General features: G+C 33.1%; 1 protein-coding gene across 1 annotated transcript in view; it reads left to right on the forward strand.

The window, feature by feature from the left end:
• The window catches only part of St2 (Sulfotransferase 2), a 175,925-nt gene extending 161,603 nt beyond the window's left edge, over nt 1-14,322 (forward strand). The window contains exon 6 of the mRNA XM_089597555.1: nt 13,895-14,322. Within this exon, the coding sequence (XP_089453681.1) occupies nt 13,895-14,197 (303 nt within the window). The 3' untranslated portion in view covers nt 14,198-14,322. The remainder of the gene's footprint in view (nt 1-13,894) is intronic.
• Nucleotides 14,323-16,957: the final 2,635 nt, after the last annotated feature.

The raw sequence follows: 16,957 nt of genomic DNA on the forward strand, positions 1-16,957 counted from the left end.
AATAATTTGAATTCGGTCAAGTAAAAAAATCTCTAGCAAGATAAACTAATTTTATAAATCATCACACAAGCAAATTATAGTTAAATAAATTAGAACTGTTTCTGCGATATTTATTGCTGTCATGTCAAAAAATTTAGAACTGAACTTCGGTATATGTTACAAAACCTAAGATGTACGCAGTCCATACTCTCTGTTAGGTAAAACTAACTATGGATCTACTAAAATGTCAAACAAAATTTTTGACTCTTTTTCTAGCATGAAACCATTTCTGCAAGTTCATCTTACGATGCAAACAAAAGTTAACTATGAGAATGATGTTGCACACTTCTTACTTTCTGGTTAAATGGTAGCTAATTATGTAAACAATACCACATTTATAGGTGTACCTGTTGTTAAACTAACAATTAAAATTGAAAAAAAAAATTAATTATTTACAAAACTAAATAATAAATAATTAATAATAAATAATAATAAATAATAAACTAATTAGTCTGTACGGCACTGCTGCCAAAATGCGACTTTTCTGTAGCTGCCGCTAGCATTTTTCAAGGCCTTTGAATTAAACAACACGTTGTGATAATAATACAATGTTTATTCAGCGCAATGAACATCTTGATAAGAAATGAGACATAACACACTTTGAAGGCAATGCTACCCCCCCCTCCCTCAACGTCGTGGGTGGCTGTCATGAATGCAATTTATTGCTAATTACGTAGACGTCAATTAGTAACTCACGGTAGATGACTTTGGGTAGACTCTTTAAAATTAGGTTGGGTAAAAAGGGATGACTAGCTCTGCACAATACAACAGATGCACAGCACTAAAACTGGATATTTGTACCTACCGGAATTTCTTTAGTCAATTTTTACTTTGGCATCCTCAAATACTATGTCTGTGTTTGGAGCACTGAGAGTAGGTGTGGCTCTGTGTGGACGTAATGGTGTTTGTACAGCAAGGGACTCGGTCTGCGAAGTGCACAGTTTTCGACAGGCGGGTGTCTGCTGACACCACGCCACACTGCTATAGTTTTAGCGTCACATCGAGCTCAAGTCTATGTCTTTATTCCGGCACGCTGGCACACTCTACGCTGTATTGTCTACTGGGTTTTATTAGCTAGCACATCACTGTGAACTAGCTACGATTATTTTGTTTTTCCTTAGAACTCTGACATACCGGTAGTTGCCGTGCACATATGCATACCCTGAACAGCTTACACATTCCATGAATACAGGTGGAAAGCACGAGAGAAAAGTCAAACCGAGCTCATAATTTTTAGAACGAAGTTCTTGATGTCGCGTACTCGGGGTGCTGGAATTTTAAAACCGACAGATTTTTTTTTTTGAAACGAAAGTGGTTTCACCTGAAGTCTCTTCCTCTCAAGTTTTCCCCCTTACCTGATCCCTCTCACCTACTGTTCTCTACACACTACCCCTCTCCTCACTATATATGTATGTCTGCCAACCGTGCCGTGTTACTTTTTTGCACACCTTTGCCAACCATTCCCCCTCATACTTCCAAGCAATTAATTTGTAAACAAATTTTAATTTTGTTTTCCCACAATAATTTTTATTTCACTTTGAATTTTTTTCTTTTACAATTATTAAAAAAAAAAAAAAAAAAAAAAAAAAAAAAACTTTCCAATAAAGAGATTAGAATCCTCGACCTCATGCATATAAGTCGGGTACCTTACCCACTTTGCTACGAGCGCTGCCGACTATAGAAACTCGGTTTTTTGTACTTATCGTGTGGTTCGTAACTATAATATTCCATTTATAAATGCATTCACTGATAACACATTCAATTCATGATAAATTATGTATTTGTTTTCTAAATAATACATCCAAAAAAAAAAAAACCAAAAAAAATAAACATGTAGAATAGAGTCAAAGAACGTGTCAATGGTTTTAAAAGGCGCTTATTTCGAATTCGACAAACAAATTATGTTACAATATCACATAATTACATAAATGAAGTAAATCATTAAATCAATCCTAAATGAATTATGTAAGATCATTATATAAATATATTTCAAGTTTCATATTATTTTAATGGTTTTTAAGGGCACTTATTTTGAATTTGATAAACAAATAATGGCACAATGTCATTGAGTAATTATATACAAATGAAACAAAAATTGTATTAATGGGCTATAAAATCGCAAAAAAATAAGTAAAAAAAAAATTTTTTAAATTAATGTAATAAAACATGAAAGTAAAATAAAATGAAATTACAAAAGACATAAATAAATACAATAAAATGAAAAAAAATAAAATAAAAAAGGGAATGAAAAATAAAGATTAAATATGAAAATAAAAAAAGAAATTAAATACAGGAAATACAAAACAATGAAAAAGAATGTAATAAAATAAAATATGAAAAAAAATAAAACAAGAAATAAAAAAAAATAAAATAAAACAAGAAATAAAAAAAAATAAAATAAAACAAGAAATAAAGAAAAAAATAAAACAAGAAATTGAAAAAAACAATAGTTTAGTACTCACGATGGTTGAACTTCGTGAGTACTGTATTTATGCACGACGTTCTCACGAAGTTTAATTATCGTGAGTACTAAACTATTGTTGTTTTTAATTTTTTTATTCGTTTTTTAAGTTTTTGTTTTAGTAAATAATATGAATGCAGTACTAACGTTTACAGAGCTTCGTTCTTCCTCTGGGTCTGGCGATCCTCTTGTTACCTGAGAAATTGTGTCTATACTCATCTTATGTTTAAAGAACTTCGTTCTTACCGTGGGTCCCATGACCCATTAATTTTTCTAATGTCGTAACCTTTAGGCCTTACACTGGAATTTCATCCATTACAACAAGCCACGCGAAGGAACAGCTAACTAAGAGCCACTTGTCGCTGACTGACGGTGGCAAGGGGCCTGTGACGTGTTCGGGCATTTTGCTAGTTTACTCCGTTACGAATTTCCCTTCTAATTTTAAACGTCCACCTTGTGCCGCTTTTGTTATCCTGCAGGTGTAGGACCTGATCCTGAAAGCTATAAAAAATTGACGGAAGTATACTTTGGTGTGGGTGTGTAAAGCGTAAAGTCGTTCGTGGCGTGTTATACATCGTCTTCTCCTTCTGAATCATTGCAGGATGTAACTGATTGGCACTAAGAGGCTTAATATCGTATAGCTGTAGAACATGCCATGCCATTGCAGTGTACTTTAGTATGAGTAGTATTGTAATCAACGTCTCTACCAGCTGATAATGTGCGGGAGTACTTACAGATAATACAGGTTTTTCGGATTGAAAAAATAACTATACTAAAAGATATTGACAATGGAACATAAAAAAAACAAATTATAGGTAACAGAAATTTAAACTCGTGGAGTAAATTTAAAGTTGAAAATTGTGTAAAGAGCTTTACACAATTAGTTACTGAATTGAAGAAAAATTTATTCCATAAATCTTAGTATGACCACTGCTTTTCTTTTATCTCAAGCCCCAGCTTAGTACCGTATAATATTCTTCCTTTTTACCTGGCCTCGCAGCCTTCTTGTGCTCTAACTCAGCCAATACCTTGGCTGGTAATTGCTGATAATTTTTGGCTGATATTTGCCAAAAACTCTAACCATCACACATGAACTTATAAAGTTGGAGGCTAATTTTTTTTCAAATGTAAGCTCAGCTTGTGACAATACGTGATTTCTTCTAGATACTAGGTCTCCAATTTATAACTCTTAAGATTGATGAATTTTGCTGTAGTACTTCTCCTGGCGAACCCTATCTTCATCAAGATGTTTCTTAGTTAAATCCCTTATGAGAACTTGCCTCTGTACTCGATCCCCCAATTTTTAGTGTTCCCTATATATAATTTATCCTTGTTCATAGGTTTGTTTGACAGTTCCATAGGCAACGGATTTCTACCAATGTTTGAGAACGCTGGAGTCATTGTGGTAGATGAGTTTACTATGGTAGTCAGCGCAAAAAGAAAACTCTTGGAAATGGATATCCCAAAAAAGGTGGTCTTTGACAATAAAAGAGCTGATCATTAGATTTAGCATTCTCATCACACTCTTGGCGAGATTTACCTATGCATGATATGTGGATACGGTCGTTTCTTTAATACCTAAGTTATGACACATTTCTTTGAGTTCCTTTTTTATAAATTCTGTTTCATTGTCTATAAGTCTATACTTTGGCGTTACCCACCGGTTAAAAATCTGATCCTCAGATACCTTCCTCACGTTCTTACCATCAGCTTTTCAAAGGGTTTGTAGTTTTACGTACTTAGTAAAGATATCCTGAAAAACTAAGACGTATCACTTCCTGGCTCAAAATGGTACTTTCTGCGCAAGTATATCAGTGGCTACTACAATCTAAGGTTGCCCGTTCTATGAATAAACCCGCAGGAGATAGCTGTAGAATTTTAGGCCTCTGACATTCTTGAAACGCCTTAACATACCGAGCGATGTCATGAAAGCAGCCTGGCCAAAAATAGTGCACAATTAGGCGTGAGCATGTCTTGTCAACCCGCAAATGCGCAGCTTATAGTTCTGCGTGCGCTTCTTGTAGTGCTCTTAGTCTAAGAACTAATGTAATTCTTTAATATTAGATAGAGCTTTTATTTTAATAACAGCGTTAATTTCATCCTGAGATACATGCAACCCACGTTTGTCTAATTTATAACCTACAAATTGGATCCATTTATTGCAATTTTACATTTTTTCGATTAAACAGTCCTGATATTTGTTTTGAAATGCTATAAGACTTTGTACGATTGTTCAATATGTTTCTCTAGGATTTTCCGTTTGATAAAAATATGTTTTTTTATCCCTGGAATCCCGCTTGTCAATTTCTCCATTTTCCGTTAGAGAAGGCCAGAGACTAACACTGGGCCGTAGCTTAATCTTATATATCTATATAGTCATTTGTGATTGTGGTTAAAGCTTTCGATTCATTGTCCAGCTGAAATCTGTTAGTATTCATACGCTCAGTCTAATTTAAAATAAGTCTTGCCACCATCAAGAATTGCCAACAGATCAGCTACACAAGGAATAAGGTATCTATTGACAATCGGGTGCCGGTTTAATGAGATTTTATAACCCCCACATACCTTAATCTAACCATTTGCCTTTAAAACTAGTAAATAATCCAACCTTGTCTGAAAATTTGCTACTAAACTTTCTAACTAGTGTTATGACAGAGCCATTTTTATTACTTATAGAATTAATACACATCACGCCCGCGCTAATCACATAATGTTTACTGTGTTAGAGTATAAGTAAATTTATATTAGATACGTAAGTAGTGACATTTGTTATACGGTACGGGCACTCTAAGTGCAAGATGATGTGTGTGTGCTTTGTAGTTTGTACAGTAATGCAGTTGGGAGAGACAGAACATGGCCGTTGCCACACACGCACGCTTTCGGAGAGTTTCTCGGTATTACAAGAGGATAACTTGTAATCTTATATTGGAAACTCAAAACTGTATGCGGTTCCTATGGAACAAAATTAAAAATGAGAAGCAGCGCAATAAGTGTGTGATGATATTAAGCTTAGAAACTTAATTGGAGCCCTTTTGTATGTAAGTGTGGGGACAAGACCTAACGTTAGCTTTAGTGTAAATTATTCAAGTCATGATAAAACGTATTTTTAATATTCTTTGAGAATTTAAAAATATTTATTCTTAACGAAGGATTTAATTGATAGAAAATCGACGATAGGCTATGTAATAAGAGTGTATTAAAATGTACTTTATTGACAATCCGGAAAACTGAAGAGTGTTACAAAATCATCAACAGAAACAGAGTTTGTAGCGTTGTCTGAGTGTGTGGGTAAACTAAAAGTAGTAAAAGGTTTATTGCTTGATTTGTAAACTAAAGTTTGCAGTCTAATTAAAAAGTATGAAGATAATTCTGGTGCAATAAGCATAGCTAGGTTTGGAAATTCTACTTAAAAATCAAAATAAATTGAAGTTTATTATCACTTTGGAAACGAACGTTATGCAAAAAACAAAATTGATGTTGTAAAAGTTGATTCAGAAGAAATTATAGCAAACATTTTGACCAAAGCTTTAGGCAAAAATAAGTTTGAAAGATTTAGAAATATGTTGAATGTAAAGTAGTTTGAGGTACTAAAAGTAAGATCGTGATATAAAGTTAAGGAGGCGTGTTGGAAAATAAGTGAATTCATATTAAATGTATAAGCAGTGATATCTGTTATATGGCATCAGCTCTGTGAGTGAAAGATAATGTATACATACACACATACTGTGTGTGTATGCTTTGTAGTTTGTACAGTGATACAGTTAGGAGAGACAAATCATGGCCGTGGCCATGCACGCACGCTCGTAGAGAGTCTCTCGGTATTATAAGAGGAGAACTTGTAATCTTGTTTAATCTTTATTCCTATTGTTAAACATATTAATTTGAGAGTTAACAAGTGTTATATAATTCATTCACTACTTTATAGTATATTTATTTAACATAGCTAATGGGTGCAACTATTCTTGCTACATTATAGGCGTTTCCCTAGAGACAGGTAGTTGAAAAAGCTTTAAATGTGATTCCTTGTTTGCATGCTTAACCTGTAATTTTATCCCCGCACAGTCATCCATCGCTTTTCATGATATGTCTTAAAAACACGTGGAGTCTCTAACAATTCAACACAGTGCAAGTTAGCGTTTCCTTTATTTACTTTTTCTAATATCGTGGCCGTAAGAGAGCCAGTATCAATTTCGAAACACATCAGCATGTCCTCAACGATCACCTGTAACTGTAGTGGATGATTATCACGCATTTTATTTACCTAAGCGCTGTGAAATGCTAAGATCGAATCAAACTCGTTGCCCAACAGCTGTTCTTCCACTAAACTGTGCCTCTCTGTATCATTGCGGTCCTCGTGTTGTTTACCTCTTCCAGCGCAGTTAGTTGTGTGCTCTACCCAGCGCTGTCATTGTTTTGAAACACTACTTATAAATGTCCAACTTTGCCACAAGTATTGCATTTAAAGTCTCTGTAACTATACTAGGCTTCCTAGTAGTTGGACTTACTGCGGGAAAAATCCTTTTTATCACCTTTCTTGTTTTCCTGCTTATTTTTCTTACCACTACTTTTCTTTTATCTTCCACAAAGTTCACCGTAGTTGACATCCCTTCTTGCATTCTTGCTTTAGTTTCGGCCGATTTAATCAAATTCAACTTTGTGGGCTATTGTGGGGCACACAAATCACGCAAAAAACCATCCCCTTTTTAAAATTAACAGGAGAAATGATACAGCATATTTTTCTCCTGGCAATTCTTTTGTGATGCAAAACACTTTTATTACCTTAGGACACTTTTATTACCATTCCGATACGTATCACTTATCACGCATCTTTTACTTATTTTTTCTCCTTGTTGCCAATATAATGTGCTTGACAAGTATAAAGGAAAGAGAAGCAACACTGTTATATTATAGTTAAATACAAGAACATTTATTATTGCAGAACAGTACATACATACGCTGGCAAAGGTGATGCCGCGGTACACGGTCTGTTCGTTCGATAAACCCTTAATTTCGTTTGGTACGGTAAAAGCTTAATCTAACTAGGTGTACTAATGAGTGTCATCGTCATATAGCAGATCTTACACCTGTACTTCGGCCATAACAGCAAGGCATCCAAAGAATGTGCTGGCTAATAAATCACAGTGAACAATATAGCATACAGTGTGCCAGCATGCCGGAATAAAGACATACACTTAAGCTCGGTGTAACGCTAACACTAGAGCAGTGTGGCGTGGTGTCAGCAGACAACCACCTGACAAGGACTGTGCACTTTACAGACCGAGTCCCTTGCTGTACAAACACCATTACGTCCACACAGAGCCACACCTACTCTCAGTGCTCCAAACACAGACAGAGTATTCGAGGATGCCAAAGTAAAGTTTGACTAGAGAAATTCCGGTAGGTACAAATATCCAGATTCAGTGCTGTGCATTCTGATGTGTTGTGCGGAGCTAGTCATCCCTATTTACCCAACCCGAATTTTAAAGAGTCTACCCAAAGTCATCTACCGTGAGTTACTAACTGACGTCTACGTAATTAGCAATAAATCGCATCCATGACAGCCACCCACGACGTTGGGGGGGGGGGGGGGGGTTGCATTGTCTTCAAAGTGTGCCGTGTCTCATTTCTTATCAAGATGTTTATTGCACTGAATATACATTGTATTTTTATCACAACGTGTTATTTAATTCAAAGGCCTTAAAAGATGCTAGTGGCAGCTACAGAAAAGCCGTATTTTGGCATGTGTTGTTTTTAATAAAGAAGAGAGGCTATTGAATCTTAACAACTATACGCAAATAGCAATTGCTGTTGTTGGCACTGCACAACAGCTGTTAAACACCACTCCCTTGCCAAATAGTAAAAAACTAAGGTATTAACACACGTAACTCTTAATTCCCAGCTAACGTGTCATGTGGCAAATAACTAGTTGGAAAGAATTTCTTCGGATGCTTGTAGAGCTACATAAAAGACAAAAACAGTCTGTTAAAACGTGGTAATTACAATTTTCGAAGTCACTTGAGTTTAGCAATTTATTCATCAGTTTTAGCAGTGCCGTATAGACTAATTAGTTAATAATTTAGTTTTGTAAATGATTAATTTTTTTTTTCAATTTTAATTGTTAGTTTAACAACAGGTACACCTATAAATGTGGTATTGTTTACATAATTAGCTACCATTTAACCAGAAAGTAAGAAGTGTGCAACATCATTCTCATAGTTAACTTTTGTTTGCATCGTAAGATGAACTTGCAGAAATGGTTTCATGCTAGAAAAAGAGTCAAAAATTTTGTTTGACATTTTAGTAGATCCATAGTTAGTTTTACCTAACAGAGAGTATGGACTGCGTACATCTTGGATTTTGTAACATATACCGAAGTTCAGTTCTAAATTTTTTGACATGACAGCAATAAATATCGCAGAAACAGTTCTAATTTATTTAACTATAATTTGCTTGTGTGATGATTTATAAAATTAGTTTATCTTGGTAGAGATTTTTTTACTTGACCGAATTCAAATTATTTTGGAGTGATTACTACACTTTTTTGGTAACATAGTCAAAATTAATTTCCTACTAGCCAGGTAAGAATAGACAGCTTATAGGATGCGTCATATGTATACGCTCAGTCGATACATGCTATTTTCCTTTAGAGCCCCGTGACCCTTGTTTTATTGTTCTTCTGCTGATTTGTGTTCTCTTGAATTATTTTTTTTTGTCTATTATCATGTAAAACTGAGTTCTAGTTAATTTAAATGAAAGCGTTCTCATAAAACCCAATGCTTTCATACTAAGAAAATTTCATACTTCCTCCAGCATTGATAGCGCCACCTAAGATGTGCATGTTGTCAATTCTGCTGCCCAACCATTGAAACCAGTATCTACTACTTAGATACCAAGTCATCATAAAGTTTCACTGATTTGTTTGAGCCTATTTGTAACCAATGTTACCTTATCAGGATAAAATTTTTCAATAGAAAATAAGCATCAGAATATTTAAAACTGAGCTGTGAGAAACATTCAACTGACACGTACTAAAATATTGGAATTGCTATTTTCTTTTACACAGTTATGAAGAAGGTTAGAATCATAAGCGTTTCAGGTAATTGACAATACGACGATTTTGAAAGATTTTTATGGTAAGGTTACAAGTCATTAATTCCACACTCCCACGATTGAAACTTGATCCAATCCTGAAGCAAGACATAGCTGTGTAGTTACATAAAAATTCTACTGTACTAATTTACCTTTATTCCACAATTAAAATAATAATATAAATTAATGTGTTAAAATTTTTGATAGTAATGTGTGTAAATATATTTGAAAAACTGCTAAGTAACATACCTTGTTTATTCCATGCGATATTCTGTACATCCTCAGCTACTAAATTTTGGAACTGGGAGATATATCAACATAGACATAGGCTAATTTGTATTATGAAGATCCTTAATTCATTGTCTGAAGTGCAACTAAAATTGATTTAGATCTAGTACCCCCACAGGACCCTTATGTTTTCTAGGTCTGCTAATTAAACAGTTGCTATCGTTATTCAACATCTTGTTAAAACAACAAATCTTGTTTCTCCTTCAACACAGCCACCCACTATAATAACAGCTGAACTCATTCTATATGCTCTCCAAATAATTTTTGCAATCTTGTTAAAAATTATACCCGTTATACTAAATTTTTCTAAATTATAAATATTCGAGATCTACGTGAATAAAAAAGTACGAATCTCTTTTTAACTTGGCATACTGGTCTTTAGATGAATATTATAGCGTGCTGCTTTAGGTAGAGAGAATACAAATTAAATTTGTCAGGTGTACTAAAACAAGCATTTATATGCTGAGCAGCTATTCATGCAGCCAGCAACAATTGTAGAGTTGGTAGGCTACCAAGCTATGGGTGACTAGGCCACATTTACAGTTTAGAGTAGTTTTATCTATGTTCCTTTATTGTAAAATATGTATCTGAAACTTTTTAGTACAGCCTCAGGAGAAACTGAAAATTGACAACTTTATAACGATTTCTGAGGTTTAAGTATATTTTATTTTTAAACCTCAAAAGCCCTTGATTTTATTCAACTTGTACGTTTATTTTTCAAGTCAGCAATGTTATTAGAGTCAAGATTTTTTTATATCTTTTTTAGTAGCTTGATTTATCGTAAGAACAGTTTTTCCTTAGTTACATTCAAAGTCATTATCATTATCAGAAGTTGTGCTTGATATGACTATTACTGTTAGCAGTATAGCACAAATATGTTAAATTGTAACCTTTTGACCATTGATTAGGTTTTTTTCTTGTTTAATTCGATTTGATTCACTGGTTTGTGCTGAAACAGTAATCTCAACTTCGTGATTGGAAGCTAGTAGAAATTTTTTTTTTCTTAGCAATGCCTTATTAAATCCCTGTAAGATTTATTTAGAAAGTTAAATTTAATCAAAAAGATTATAAAAGTAATCTACAATAATCCAATAACTCTACCAAACTGTGTTGGTCTAATATCTGAAATTCGCAGTTAGATTGTCAGATCTACTTTAAACTTAGTTTCTAGCAATGATTTTTATTGAGCGGGTTATGGATACGGGACTGTCAGCAGTTACTTTAATAGACTCTGAAATTAAGTTTGGAAAAAAGCAGATATAATACTTCTCTATAACTAGTATGAGAGTGGTGGAGGACGTACCTTTTCGCCATGCTGATATATAGATGTGTAAGCTTTGCTTAGCTGTTGGCGTTAAGTTAACATTGTAATTTTTATTTACATCATCAAAACACCGTACCACTGATAATATATATTTTTAAATATTTGATGCATTATGTTGTTTTGCGTTGTCTGTTGAATTTTTATAAAAATTTGTCGTCTTTTCTCCGAATAATTAGGTCTTACGTTGCTGTTACAGTGACTTTTTTGTGACACGTGTACTCAAACTATAAATTTTAAAAGGCAATTTTCTCGCTTTGGTACCACTGGGTCTTCTGAAAGTATAACAGTGAACATAAAAGTAGGTAAAGGAACTTATGTTCAAGGTTTCAAAAAATTTTATCGGTCTTTTATTTTATAAACAACTACCCTAATACTTTGAAAAATGATAATTCTTTCAAACGGTCATAAAATTATTTTTAGTATGGATTTTTCTTACATTACATTTTTAGATATATAATGTAGGATACGGAAAAATTGTCGATCATATTTAAAGACACTAATCGAGTGTATTATTTTAATCTTTGGTGTCGTTCTAATGCAGGCAATATAAACGTTGTCCTAAAATAGCTTTATTATTTTTTTTGTACTATGTAATTTTATTACTTTCTTTCATTTTCACCGTAGAAAATTATGTAATTTAGTTGGTTTTACGTTAATAACGAAAATAAACAGTATAAAATTACAATCAATATTATATGTTAAAAGATTATTTTATACTGCGTCAAAATAAAATCCTGTAGATTAAACCATACTGTTTTATATATATATAGTTCTAGTTTATCTATTATTATAGTTTGATTTTGCACAATAAAGAAAAATATTGTATAAACGTTATGAAAGGTACCTGATACCATGACTTATATGGTTCGTCGAAATTTCTTTTCTGTTTTCGTAAACGAGCAGTATACTACTTTAAGAGATGCAGAATCATTTTTTAATCAAGTTACGTTACATGATTGCATGTACTTAAAGAATATATGTATCATGTACCCCTCAGTATTATAGATAGCAAGAGCCAAGTGAGAACAGAAATCACACAAATTTTTGGTGTCGTGTGGATAAGAAAAACCAACATTCAGAAAAAGTGATTGTGTACTAAATAAAGCTTTCAGCCACCTAATGATAATTGATTTTTTTAGCTGCAAAGATACTCGGATATTCATAGTAAAGAAAAGCACACGTACATATAAGTATGTGTAGTAGAATACTAAGTGACAGACCGAGCGCAGAACCCGTCCTTTATCGTAGTCTATCAGCCACCACTTTTTAATTTTGCTTTTCTTGAAAAAAATGTACGTTATAGATTTAATTTTTCTTTTTTGGCATAAATTATAAAAAAAAATTCTTACCACATTGGTTTTTGAGATAATAAAGTTGTAAGCTTAAAATTTTAACACAGGTTATAATGGGACTTTTCGAATATACGCAAAAAGAGTTACTTGAGTAACTAAGAAAGTTCTGAGAAATATACCGTTAAATAATTTACAATTTGTACTATCTTATACAATTTTATAATTGTTGGATTAGCGGTATAAATACAAAGTAGTGAATCATTTAACAATTGTTATGTGCCTTGTCTGCTGCAGACGTGAATATCTCAAATAGTTGGCAACAGAGCAGCCGCATTTACATAGCTATTCATAGCTATACATAGCTTTTATACATTTAAGCGTTATGCGTGTTTTGAATGCACTGACAGATGATGCATTGTAGATAGGCATGTGGGTGATAGACTACTTTAATTTGACTAGAATGGTACATGCTGGAACTTCCTTAAATTTGCTTGTCCGTAGTGTATGACTCCAGAATTGACTACTTGATGGTATAAGAAATCTTCTTTTTTTCTAGCATCTACTGTTGTAATCGTTTTTTATAACTATGGAAATTTGTTGCTCAGTGTAATTGTTTATAGAATGCTTAATAATCAAATAGAATATCGATTTAAATGATATAACTAGTACGATGTACATCTAAATTTTTGATTCACACTAAATTACAAGAAACTTTAATTTTAACGTAAAAAAAATTTCAAATATAAAAGTTAATGTGCGAAAAGGAAACATAAAATTTTACATTTTCTTTTAATTATTTAATTAAAAATTCACTCAAACGCCACTTTTGGATAACTCATAGTTAAAACACTACATTTTATGATAGTCTCATGTTAAAAAATATTACATATTATTTGGTTTGTGATCTGCAGATCAGTTACGATGAAATAGGCCATACAATGAAACACGAAACAGTTATGAACTTTGTGTTAAATTTAAGAATATAATAATGTATTGAATTTAATAATCATATAAGAACTTTTAAAAGTACATAAATTTAAATAATATAAGGGTTCGCTTAAAATATGCATTTATGATTTAAAATATGTTTTTAAAATATTTAAAGAAAGTGTTGCAGTATTTTTAAAAACCTAAAAACTATTTGCGTGATATTATACCAAAATGTTTATTGGCTAATATTTGGATTGTATGACTAAATTAACTTATTACTTCATGATTGATAACTTTAGAACATAGTCGTGTGTTTGCTTTCACTTAATTTCTTATTACCTTTTTTTCACAACATTTTTCTATTTCTTTAAGATTAAAAATAATTCTGTAAGAAGATGTGTAGGAAAATCATAACTTTATTTATAGTTTAACTGGAAAATAACTTAATTGTCAAATGTTTTTTATTTTAAGGATCAAGCTGCCGCTATAAGAAAAACCGCAAAGTTCTTGAAAAAAACCATTACGGACGAGCAAGTTGTCAAGCTGAGTGAGCACTTATCTTTCCAAAAAATGGCAGCCAATCCCGCAGTCAATTATGAGCAAGTTCTTGCTCAAAAAAAAGTGCATGCTACTGATCCAGACACTAGATTCATTCGTAAGGGTAAAGTAGGAGATTGGCGCCACTATATGACGGATGAGATGTCACGTAGATTTGATGAATGGAGTGAGAGAAATTTAAAAGGGACTGGTCTCAAATTTAATACCGATAGTTAAAAAAAATTGACGTTAACATAAATTTATTTTTAGTTTAGAAATCCTCTTCTTGCCATCGTTGAATTTTTACTTGTTTTTTAAATATCTTTTTGTCATACTAAGCTCCATTAAATAGTACAATAAAAATTTTTCCTGCAATAAATAAGCCCTTTATTTTTATCTTTATTTTAAATTTTTAACGTTTAAACATTTTTGTACCATTGCTTCAAGCTTAAACATGTTTCTTATAAAAGGCTTCAAAAACAAAAGCGTTTTGATCATCTTTTTCTTTTTTGTTTTTTCTTTATTAATTGATAGAAGTGAAAAACATTTACAATCTCAGCTTTATGTTCACATATACTTGATATCGACTAACTAGCCGATTTATAGCTGTCAAATCTATACGCTGAGAGAAAAATGTGGTACAGTCTACGTAAATGTTCGGTTGATTCTACTACATAAATGTAGTAAGAGGATCGGAGTTACGTTGGCTAACCGTGTGTAGTTCAGTTGAAAACTATTTAATAGTAAACAGTAGGAATGATATGACATAAAATGGAAGATACAAATTCACTCTTTTGTTCGGACCAAAATGTAAACAAAATTTCTTTGTACTTTTATACGGAAGAAAGACAAAATATGTTGAAAAAATTCATAACCGTAAAAGTGCCTGTCTTTTGTGCCAAACATTGATCACGCATTTAATTTCGCATTCAATTCCACATTAAATCAGGCAAATTTGAAAAAGGAATCTATTGAGCTGTGTTCGTAGAAAATTGATGCAGTTTTTATTTAACAATTTTAACAACTGAAGAATTTTTTCGTGTGGTTAAAACTCATACAGTAACGTCTCCTCGGCTTGTATACATATGTACATGTTTGTGTTTTCCGCACGCACGGCATTATGTGCTTCTTACTACAGCGTATCTACTACACACCGTAAGTCAACCACCTCAAAAGTCGTGTAGTAGCTGTTATCAAATAATGATAGCTACTATGACTCCTTTTTTCTGTCAGTGTACATCGTTTATTAGCTATAACTTCAGTTATTAATGATAAACTACTCTAGTAGATAAGCTATAGCGAAACCAGCCCAGGTGGGCTCGAGTCACCAGGCAATTTCGGTCCACTCCCTCTCCGCGGTGAGTGGCCCCTCTTTTCCCTCCTCCAGCCAATGGGCGTGCAGGAGCTGTGGCTTCCTCGCACTTCTTGTGTGTGCGTTGCTTGAGGTTGTGTGCAACACCTGCAGTGCTGTTTGAGTTTGCGCGCTCTGTTTGGGTTTATGCGCGCTGCAATACGCATTAGCACCTGTAGCGCCGCGTGCGCCAGCTGGTGACCTGCAACGCAGTTTGAGTTTACGCTTGATGCAATGTGCATAAGTCGCAGCACTAGTTTGCGCGTGCTGTTTAATTGTGCGAAATCGTGTGCATCTTGTGTACGTGGTAGTTGTATCAAAAAATTTTTTGTGTTAGCAAGTGCGTTGCATAATAATGTAGGATGTATAAGGGTAAGGAAATAACTGTTAACCATTTTTTTTTTTTTTTAATTCAGCTTATATTAAGTCAAAAATGTACATGACTCAGAAAACGATTTTGTTAAACATCTTGTTCTTAAAATACAATACGATGCATTCTTAAACCTCTATATTATTATCGTCCTTATCATCAACGTCAGCCCATTCCATAATGAAGTAAAATTTTATCATTCGCTTCACATTATGAAGAGTACACATCAATTTGTAGGCTCTGTTGTGATGTGTGCAAGTGGTAAACAATCTTGGGAGTTCAAACAGTGGATAGTTTGTCATATCAGTGACCTTGAAGCCAAATCATTCAAGCCACTTTTTTTTTATTTCTAATAACAATGACAAATTCTAGTTCCGTCTTTGTAGCATTTTCAAGATTCTCCCGTAAAATATTTCCTATCTCCGTATACTCAATTTTTTCTGAGTCCCAGGTTAGTCTGTGATAGCAAAGTTCGAGGTACAAATTTTCATGTTAATTCTTTTGTGGTAGTTTTTGCCAGATACAGAGTGCTTTAAAAATAAATACTTGGGCTTCTGAATTGTTAGTATTGAGCGGAAGGATAGCCATGCCTTTGAGAACATAATTATTACCTGGTTTCTTGAAACCTTGCATGTCCAAAAAATACTTCATCTTTTGCTATTACGATATTTAACTTTGTTGTTTTTTTATTTTTTTATAACCTTTATTTTTAGGAAAAGATCCTTTATTAGTTAAATGTTTATCGACAAATTTTTTTAGCACGGATTTCTTATTTTTATCATCATCATCTTTAGTTGAGATTTTTTGATACTTAACATTAGTCGTAAGATTATTCTTACACGGTTTATGTGACATACTGATGAAAGTAAAACTTATTAAATATATTAATTTTCAAACAACTTTACAGTCTTTATCTTTTGATTTTTCCTCAGATTTTGTTTTGTCAATCTTTATGTCTTTCTTCTTGTTTCTCCCCATACATTTTTCCCACTCTTCTTGTCGTCGTATGTTTTCTGCTTCTTCTTTACTTCAGCTGTTGCTCCAACCTTTATCTATGGTGGTTGAAAATAAACTAATGCTAGCAAAGCCCTGAATTGACTTTATACATCTCTACACGAGTTTCTTGGCATCCCCACTCATCGGACTATATTGAACTATACGCTCGTGCAAAATTAAACAATAATCTGACGTATTGGCAAGAAAATTTGTATACGACTCAAATTCTAGCCTCACATCTACTGGAGCATTTTTCAATGACTCTTATGTTGCAGTGATC

Source organism: Copidosoma floridanum, unplaced genomic scaffold, assembly GCF_036245765.1.
Source record: "Copidosoma floridanum isolate Cflo_tuat_1 unplaced genomic scaffold, Cflo_Japanese_pri ptg000033l, whole genome shotgun sequence".
Lineage (NCBI taxonomy): Eukaryota > Metazoa > Arthropoda > Insecta > Hymenoptera > Encyrtidae > Copidosoma > Copidosoma floridanum.